Below are 10,191 nucleotides of genomic sequence, written 5' to 3'. Positions count from 1 at the left end.
CACACACACACACACACACACACACACACACACACACACACACACACACACACACACACACACACCCTGTTAAACACAGTGAAGTAAGACTGCCGCGCCCACTGGGTGTGGCAGCCACTCTGTCCTGATTTTCTAATAAACACTCGGGTCACTAACTCACGCTGACTCTGCACGTCATGTGACGACCTTTAAAAGGTCTCGTGTAGGACGAGCCCCCCCGGCCCCCCCTCCACACGTTTCAGTTCTACAGTCAGGGCGTCTCTGCTGCACACTGGGTTATATAAGGTTATATAAGCATCCATGGCTGCACTGCAGTAATGTAATTAGTCAGGAGGCTGCAGGCGAGGGAGGTGACCCGCACACAAACCCCTCCTCACGTTACGGCCTCCTGGACTCATATGTTCACATGCACGCTCTTAAACAAGCTTTGCTAACAGCTCAGCTCAAGGAGGATCCAAACTATGAAATAAAACCTGATTTACATCATCATCCTCTGGAGACGCAGTTCCTCCTCCAGCTTCCACTTCCTGGATCCAGTATGGGGTCCAGCACTTAAACATGGTGATGGTTTCAAGTTTAAATCAGTGACATCATGAAAATCTGTGCTGGAATTTGTGTTGGTCTGTTAGACATCGTAGATTTTATCTTAGTGGAAAATCGGACACATTCATGAGGAATAAAAGGTCTAATTCATGAATATTATTGACAACCAGAGTTTACTGAAGTATTCACATGAAAATAACTCCTGCTAAAGTTAATAAGGTGCAGATGTGTATAAATACACTTATTTGATTTATCCTCGCCTGCTGACAAAGTTCAATCTGCAGTTTTTCTGATGCAATTTAAAACATAAATTAAAAAAAGAAGTCCTGTTGTGTGAACTGGACTCTGCTTTAAATCYAAAGTTAATCCACTTGTGCAGAAAGGCCCGACGTGTTGACTCACCCGGCTTCCAGGCTCTGGGCGCTGAGGGAGGCCGACCCGGACTCGGTGCCGCTCTCTGCATCGCTGTCGCTCTGATACTCGGGAGACGTGGAGCCCGGTTTAATACGAACTGCAGGGGAGGAGAGGAGGAGGAGAGGATGAGGAGAGAGCATCCGTGTTTGGAACAGATGAAAGGAGACGAGCAGTCGGTGAAAGGTGGTGAAAAGGAGCGGTGGGAGGAAAAACACAGAATAGAACAGCGGGGAGTTAATTACAGAATGACAATCTCGAGATTTAAGCAACTTGGCAGGACAAAGACCTGGTTCCTGTGTGTGTGTGTGCACGTGTGTGTGTTGCTGCAGCATTAATGGATCAACTGATGACCAAATGCATCCTTTATCATCTCCTTCCTGTATTCCTTTCCTTTCMTACGGTATCAAACGTGCAGGCACCATGATATGAACAGATGTTAATGGAAAATATTCTAAACACACAAAAGCTAATTAGCAATTTAGTGAAAGAAAAATCCCTGGAGGCGATCAGGAAGCTCTGCGGAGGTTTGGACGGTTGCTCAAAAAAAAAAATCCTCACAAATACTAATGAAGGAAGGAGGCTGTTTGTTTTAGAGCTCTGATCGGATCGCCCGGAGGAACGGCGGGATGGTGTTTAATTTCTCCACTTTTGGAAAAGATGAAATTCACATTGGCCTCGGTTGATGTGAGGAAGGAGGGCGGCCTGCTCGTCTTCAATAGGAGAATCCTCCCGAAGAGATGAATCCAGAGATAAAGACGCAGACTCCAGCAGAATGGAGCTGAAACTTTCAGCTGATTGGCTGAATGTGACATCATGTTGCTCTGAGACTTTAAAGGTCCTGTGACATGCCTATCCTTCAAAATCAAAAAGTCAAAGAAAACATCTTTATTCTTAAGAAAATTAACATAATACACAAGATTTTATACATTTTGTCTCATAACTGGCCTATTTTCTTTTGGATTTGGCTCAGCCGAAGTGAAACAGGAAGTGACATCAAAGGGGAACTCTAATAAAATAAACTCTCTGGTCTTTGTTTATTAAAACATTATTATTTAAACTTTTACTCTTCTTCATTTCTCTTTCATAGAAACTCAAAACACTCTAAAGAAACATCAGATTCTTCTTCACAGTCCTTGTTGTTAGCTGTTTTAAAACACTCTGTTTACTTGCAGACATTCCCCTCTGACATCACTTCCTGTTTCTTCACATGTAAATATCTCAACAACTGTTCACCTCAGCAGCATGAAATTTGTTTTGCAATATTTTATCAATGTTCTCTTTCCAAAAATGCATTCATATTTATTACAAAAAATGATGTCACAGGCACTTTAAATGAACAGATGATGAACAAGATGAGGTTTTTCGTCTTATTCTCAAGTTTTAGGGAGAATTACTTTATCTATTTAAAAAAAACTGAAAGCCAATAATTCATCTCAGCATCACTTCRGGATGTTATCCTCAGTCGTGTTTATTAATGAACCATAATTTCAGCACATGTGCCGTCATCAGACACAGCAGTGTCACAGCTATAAATGAAAGAGCAAACCAGGCCGAAATATGAGGTCATAAATTATTTGATGGGAAAATGTAACGAACGAGACAGAAGTGGCAACCCGAAGCCCCTCTGCTGCTCGCTGCAGGAATGTGAAGCAGAACTGTTCAGAGTCCAGAGGAGAGCTGGGAGGGGCGGGGTGGTTGGAAGGGTGATGTGAGGAATTTGGGTGGAGTAAATGTAAACGTGGGGAGGGTCACACACCAAGAGAAGCCTTGCTTTTTGTCTCTCGAGACAATCAAGACCCCCACCCCCACCACCACTACCACCACCACTACCACCACCACTACCCAACACTTCACCGCTGCTGCATCTTTCAGGGAGAAAAGGCACCCCTCCATCACACACTCTCCTCATCCTTCCAACTCAAACTACATTTCCCATAATGCATGTTGATTACACACAGGAATTCCCAGTCTCCCAGTGGGAGAGTTCAGAATTCACGACTTACCTCGAGTAAAACTCTCTGTCTTTTACTTTTAATAGTATTTCTGTATTATTTACTTCATATTTACTCAGTTATACCAACAGTGTTTATGAGTGAACATGTTAAACTGCTGTTTCTGTGCAGGAAACACCAGGTAGAGCTCAGGTATTGTTTGTTAGCTGGGCTCAGCTGTAGCAATGAGACATTTTCCCATCGTTCATCTCATAAATGTTTTAACCATACTACTCCTTAAACTTTATATTGGAAAGTTTCACATGATTTAAGTAGAAAATATACTGTAAATAAGAAGAAATCTAGCTCTAGATAAAACAAGTTGTTTAAACAGGCAGGTTGAGATATTTCCTATAAAACAATCACTGAATGCTTATTTGTCTAAAAATGAACATATTTATAAAAAAGTGTTTTTATCTCTCCACATTCAGCCTTTTCTTTCAGCTCAACAACCTGAAGTGACTTCAGGCCTCATGACCCTGAACTGTGACAAACAGGACATTTAAGCATGATGTAATGCACATAAAACAACAGATATGCAGCAGAGAGGAGCCCCACATTTATCAAACTGAGCCCAGTCTGGTCCAAGTCCTGACCTGACACCTCAGGAAGCCCCGGCAGGAGACGTGGACGAGGCAGTTTGAGACGGGGATGAAAAAAAACCATGATGATGCATTACAACGTCGCAGCTTCTGGCATGTTCTGAACATGGCAGATTGTTCGGGACAAACAGTCTGAGAGCATCTCCAGTCCACTTCGTGCTCTGCAGACTCTCCTTTGGATGTTTTCCACAGCGACTGCCTCCATCGTTTACATTCCTGAGTCAGGGCCGTGCTGGTTTAAATTAGAAACCAAGGTGAACAGAACCGACTTCGCCGAGGGACTTTTACCACTGTTTGTCAGAGGGGTGGAGGCCGGTCAGGCCAGCCCTCCTCAGAGAAACACTCTCATCCCGCTGAGTTACCCAGAGACTTCTGTCAACCTCCTTTTCTCTGCAGCCTAGCCAGAATCAGGATTGAATCCAGAAATCATCTAAACCACRTAGAAAGACACATCTTCCAACAACATCAGGAGAATTTCAAGCTGGAACAGATTTCGAAAAATGATCCAACGCGTCTTCCCAATTTAACTGGAGTGATAAATCATCTGGCGCATATGGAGAGCTTCCAGAAAGACAAAGACAGACAGAATGAGAGTTTACCAAACCACAAACACAAAAAGAGATGCTGTAATCCTCAGAGACCAAACCCTCTGCATGAACGACAGGGTGATGCTTTTCTTAGCTTTAAACAATGACTTCCTGTGATGCTTCACTTACAATCACCTATTTTTCACCAATCAGCACAGGACTATGGTATGAGGGCCAAAATTAAGACTTTTGCRCAACCAGCGCTTGCTACATCCTTGTRRCAGGAGGCTATATCTATTCCTAACCAGCTATTGATTTGGCACGGCTAACTGAGAGGCCAGTGTTGGCAAATAAGGAGACTATTCACTTGCAATACCATCGGAGAGGCTAACGACTTGCAAGCCTTGGCTAGTGACCCACTGGACTGCCAACTCCTTCTGCTGTCCATTAGCATGGATAAGCTGGTTTTAGCATTGGAGAGGCTAGCGACTAGCATGGATAAGCTGGTTTTAGCATTGGAGAGGCTAGCGACTAGCATGGACAAGCTGGCTTTAGCATTGGAGAGGCTAGCGACTAGCATGGATAAGCTGGCGTTAGCATTGGAGAGACCCTACAGGGTCAGACAACTCACCAGATCCTTCTGAGCGCCCGTCGCTGCCGATGAGCGGCACCGTGATGGCTGCGGTGGCGACGCCGTCGGTCGGCATGGTGGTGTAGACTACAGGCAGCGACTGAACCACCACAGGGATGGTCTGCAGCTCGCCCACCTTGCTCGGCATGCTGACCGAGGGGATTGTGTGGATAACGTGGAGGATCTGCTGGCCCCCGGCCCCCTGCGTGGCTAAGATTGAGCCTGGAGACAAAACCTGGAGGGGGGGAAAGGAAAACGATGAGTTTATCTGTCTGCCACAGCCCTGCTGTCTGCAGCGCTCTAATGTCTTCTTATAGTGGGAGTTTGTTGTCACCATGGAGCCTATTGATTGTACGGAGGATGGGACCGGGGTGGCGGACAGGCTGGGCTGGGACACAGAACTGCTGGGTGCAGGGTTGACTGTGGTGCTTGTTGTGGAAGTGGAACGAGGYTTGTTGAGCGACAGGTCCACAGGCTCGGTCTGGTCCTCAGCAGGGCTGGCGTGAGGCGAACTGGCCTCTGTCTTGATGTCTGACTTCACCTTCAGGTCTGTCGGTTGCGAGCAGTCATCACCTACATTTACCTGCTGAAAACAACACCAGGAAATAGGAATTAAAAAAAAGACTTCAAGGACGTTAGAAAAGAGGATCGGCAGATTGGGAACTGTTTTTTATAACTCTTATTTATCCTCAGCGTGGGTTTTAGACACAGACTTGTTTTCTGTCAGAGGAAAGCTCTTGTTAAATAAAAGGGTTGTAGACGCCTGAGACAAACTCATGAAAGGTTCGAGACCCCGGCAATGACTTAAATCCAGCTCTAGAGCTCCAGAGCCCAGGAAAAGTGACTGAAAAAGGTTTTGAGATGAGTCAGCCACATCTTTGTGATTTCATGCTGCCATTTCATTTTTTTAATCAATAAAAGTGGCGATGTTTGCAGTAAAGATCTGCTCCTTTCAGAAGAAAACCTTTCACACTCATCATCGGGCGTTTTGACACTAAGCCCCAGTTTTCTCGGCCTCCTCTGAGGAACGGAGCTCCGATCTCCTCTCCTGCCACCCAGGGCTCAGCTGCCATGCAGAGCCAAAGAACAGCAAACAATGGCTGCTGTGTGGTGCATGGGAGGAGGGAGAGGTGGAGGAGAAAGTGAGACGGACAGAGAGAGAAGGGGCTGCATGGGTATGGAGAGAGACTGGTACTGGCTGGGGAGGGGGGGGGGGGTAAAAAGGAAGAGAGTGAGAGCAATGGGAGCTGCAGAGAGCCTCCAGCCCAGGATCTGGACTGGGTCCAGTTTGGCGCCGGGTGAGGAGGAGAGGGTGGGGACGCAGCTACACCCTTTTATCAAGTCAGACAGTTCAGCAGGAAGCTGGGCTCATGGAGGTGGACAAATGTATGTCAAAAAACACATTTATACTGGAAAACAAACAAATGTACATCAAAAAACACATTTATACTGGAAAACAAACAAATGTACGTCAAAAAACACATTTATACAGGAAAACAAACAAATGTTTGTCAAAAAGACACATTTATACAGGAAAATAAATAAATGTACGTCAAAAATAACCATTTATACAGGAAAATAAACAAATGTACGTCAAAAACACACATTTATACAAGAAAATAAACAAACGTACATCAAATAAACACATTTATAAAAGAAAATAAACAAATGTACATCAAAAAGACACATTTATACAGGAAAATAAACAAATGTACGTCCAAAAAACACATTTATACAGGAAAATAAACAAATGTACGTCCAAAAAACACATTTATACAGGAAAATAAACAAATGTACGTCAAAAAACACATTTATACAGGAAAATAAACAAATGTACGTCAAAAAACACATTTATACAGGAAAATAAACAAATGTACGTCCAAAAAACACATTTATACAGGAAAATAAACAAATGTACGTCAAAAAACACATTTATACAGGAAAATAAACCATGAGAGGAGAGGAGAGATTAAGGGAAAGGAAAGGAAAGGAAAGGAAAGGAAAGGAAAGGAAAGGAAAGGGAAGGAAAGGAAAGGAAAGGGAAGGAAAGGAAAGGAAAGGAAAGGAAAGGAAAGGAAAGGAAAGGAAGCACATCTCTATGTAAATACCAAAGATAAAGTAAAATTTCAGAAGCTCTTGCAGGGCAGGAAGCAGAGCTCAGGAAGTGTAGAAAGAAAAAAGGACAAAAAGAGGAGATCAGAGGGAAAATAGAAAGCTGTAACATGATTATAGTGAGACGGTCAAAAAAAAAACTGAAACAAAATCCTGAAAAGAAAATCAAGTGTGAAAGAAGTGAGTGAGGCGGAGGGAGAGAAAGAAACGAGAGAAAAAGACAGAGTGGGTGGGAAAGGCCTCGCGTTGTCATGGAAACTGGGAGCCATCAGCTGACTCCATGTTTTCCACTCGATCCACCCACCTCCAACTCCCTTTCCTTTCCCTCCCAGTCCGCTCGTCGTTCAGCTTCACCTTTCTCTCCATCCTTTCATTGTCTCTCCCTCCATCACAGCCACACCCCTTTCACCTTTCTCCCCCCACGCCCCCGCCTCTTCCTCCAGCATCTTCACATGAACCACACCCTCGCTGCCTCACCCTCTCGTCTCCACGTTGGTTCAAGCTCAGATATTTTCCTCCCTTTTCTCCTCTGCACAAACCATCGGATAAAAAAATGGAGACTAAGTGGATAAATCTAAAACACAGGAAGGAAAGGAAAGCTCCCTGGAGTCGAGCGGTGACACGAAGGAGAAAAAAACGAAGAAAAAACAAGATGATGGAGCGAAACAGCACCAAATATCAACTCTTCCTCCTGAACGGATGATGAAGAAGGAATCCAGGAATAATGTGTGTTTTTTTTATTTCACAATAAAATTATTTTATATAAAACATCAAAGGATCAATCAGCTCCAACTCTCTCAAAATATCTTTAAATTGAAGGTTTTAGTCAAAATTCACATCAACTCAACATTCCTGTTCAAGGAACMTAAAGTTCAGAAAATATTCACAGGGCTATTCAAGTGGTGGCCCGCAGGCCTCATCCGGCCCGTGTGTGACTTCCATCTGGCCCACCAATGAGGGCGATTTAGCCATAAAGGAACAGTTGAATCTTTCTAAGTGTGGTACTGTCACAAGCTTCTGAGCAATCAATGTCTTACCTGTTGCAGATATCTCTCTAAACAACCTCAGCATGGAGACATAACATTTATTTCAGACCAGACTGATGAGATGAGATAGTGAGTCTAAATGTGGACAAGACTAATGTTTTAAAATGTCCCCAGTCATCAACAATTGTATTCATGCAAACACTTTTTTATTTAACCAGGAACAAGTGGAGGATAATGGAYGGATGGAATAAATGAGGCCGAAACATTTAATATAAACAATATGATGGAAAGGAAAGGAAATAGAGCAGGTTAAATGGGTCTAAATTTAGTGAATAAATACTGCATCTCTAAGGTTTTCTGACTTCCTGTAAGTGTCTTTAAGTTGTTGAGATGTGTTCAAACCCCCTCACACAACAGACCACAACTCATGTGTTGCTGCGGAGCGCCGCTCTTCCTCCCCCCCATGTTCCACAGTTCAACCGCTCCTCCATAAAATGGGTCACCCCATCTTCATCGTGCAATTAATTCATGTGATCTCCAACTGGATGCATCCAGCAGCTGCGAGGACGGCTGGCAGAGAGAGAGAGAAAAAAAAAACGCACGGTGTCCGCGGGGTTTTAATCATCGCCGCACGTTTCACACCACTAACGTAACGAGAGATTTACGGGCCAATAAAGGCCCGCTATCAGTCAGGAGCGCAGAGGACGGTCGACGTGAGAGGAAGGAGGAGCTGCAGCCCTCACTCTGAACTGGAACTTTAAGCTTCTTTTCCTCCAAGTTTGATCAGAAACAGCAGGTTCWTGCATCGMAACGTGATTTTAATGAAACTTTCWGCAAATAATCACTGGAAACTAGAACTGCTTCATTAGAAACTRACATAAAAACAGCACAAAAACATAKAAGAGCTTGAAWAATATYAGTATCTSCAGATTTTAATGGATTGAACGTGAAAAAAATGGTGTATTTTATCACAACATGTACTCCGAACATCAAATATTGTGCAAAATTTTTAAAACCTTGCTATTAACTCCRTCAGGAAAATATTTCATAAACAACTGCACAGAGTTTAATGAACATCTCTTAGTGACAGTGAATTTTACAGCTAAACTTGGACCTAACAGAAGCTAAAACTCATCTCCAACAAATACCCAAAGCTTTAAAAGATGTACCGACATAATGTGGTGCAGGTTAGATACTGACTGCTCTGTARATTCCAGTTAAACCTGTTCCAGCCAGCTGAGTGATTTACTTCAGGAACATGTAGGTGGAGAGATAAATCTTTGTAAAAACTAAACTATTTAAATGTTGGCTGACAGCYGTGGTGCCGCTCTGTGACACCTGCACAGCCAGCAGAGCCGCGAGGTTTCAAATCTGCCATTAAAGCCGGCATTTTTTTTTACACGACAAACATAACGTTCCTTTTTTTTTTACGTAAAACCACAGAGAGAAAAGTTCTGTAAAGTGAGTTCGTGCCCTGCAGCACACGTCGATAAATCCATGTTCAGAAACTGTTTTTTTTATTCCAGTAGAACCTGTGCAGAAACCAGCCTATCACTTCATCTCAAAACCATCTTGGTTCAATCATCCTGTCAGTGAATCTTTCAGCACCAGAACCAGAACCCGTCTGCTGAACAAGAGGAAACAGACAGTTTGTGTTGAGTTTGTCTCAGAGTTTTAATAAGCAACAGCGGAGCAACAAGAACAAACTTTAAGTGTCTGAAGCTTTTCTTTGACAGATGATTGTTTTTATTCGACCTGACGTGAAGCACTGCGACCTGAAGAATCACAGAGGGTTCACACCCTGAGCAGTTATTCATCAAACAGCATCAGGCAGGTAAACAGGCGATGATGTCATCAGATGCTAACAAAGCAGCTGGGTGTTCTAAAAGGACCTGGACCTCTGCTCGGCCTCCACAGCTGCAAGAAAACCAAGAATAAAAACCGCATCGTGAACGAGGAGAAAACTCTGCTTCCTGTCTCCTTCAGAGCTGCTGATTGTACTTCCTGGAAGCCTCACTCTGTAGGAAGCTCACTGCCAACAATGACATCATCATCACCACCATCATCATCATCATGCAGCAGAAAGAGGCTGCATCCGTCCAGTCTCTGCACTGCACCCTGCACCACCACCCCACAAAAACATCTCTCCTGTAAAATCTCTACATCTGTAAGCTGTGAATGTGCCGCACACACACACACACACACACACACACACACACACACACACACACACAAACACACGATGAAGACTCCTCACATAAACAAACACTCTTGAGGACTAACCAGCTCGTGCAGGAGGAACCCTCATCAGTAAATAAACCCTAAACCTTCATCGCTTCACACACACACACACACACACACACACACACACACACACACACACAC

The 10,191-nt window shown here is 43.7% G+C and overlaps 1 protein-coding gene across 3 annotated transcripts in view; it reads right to left on the bottom strand.

The window, feature by feature from the left end:
- Positions 1 to 10,191, bottom strand: part of klf8 (Kruppel like factor 8) — a 51,606-nt gene that overhangs the window by 4,400 nt on the left and 37,015 nt on the right. For 2 of the 3 annotated variants that reach the window (XM_014004050.1, XM_014004053.1), the window contains exons 3-5: positions 5,043 to 5,294; positions 4,709 to 4,943; positions 946 to 1,054 (exon numbers count right to left, since the gene is read on the bottom strand). In XM_014004050.1, the coding sequence (XP_013859504.1) occupies positions 946 to 1,054; positions 4,709 to 4,943; positions 5,043 to 5,294 (596 nt within the window). The remainder of the gene's footprint in view (positions 1 to 945; positions 1,055 to 4,708; positions 4,944 to 5,042; positions 5,295 to 10,191) is intronic. The other variant, XM_014004051.1, reaches the window with a different exon arrangement.

The sequence above is a fragment of the Austrofundulus limnaeus genome, unplaced genomic scaffold (genome assembly GCF_001266775.1).
Source record: "Austrofundulus limnaeus strain Quisiro unplaced genomic scaffold, Austrofundulus_limnaeus-1.0 Scaffold21, whole genome shotgun sequence".
Classification (NCBI taxonomy): domain Eukaryota; kingdom Metazoa; phylum Chordata; class Actinopteri; order Cyprinodontiformes; family Rivulidae; genus Austrofundulus; species Austrofundulus limnaeus.
The sequence above is the reverse complement of the archived record's forward strand: the minus strand, read 5'-3'. Positions and strand labels throughout refer to the sequence as shown.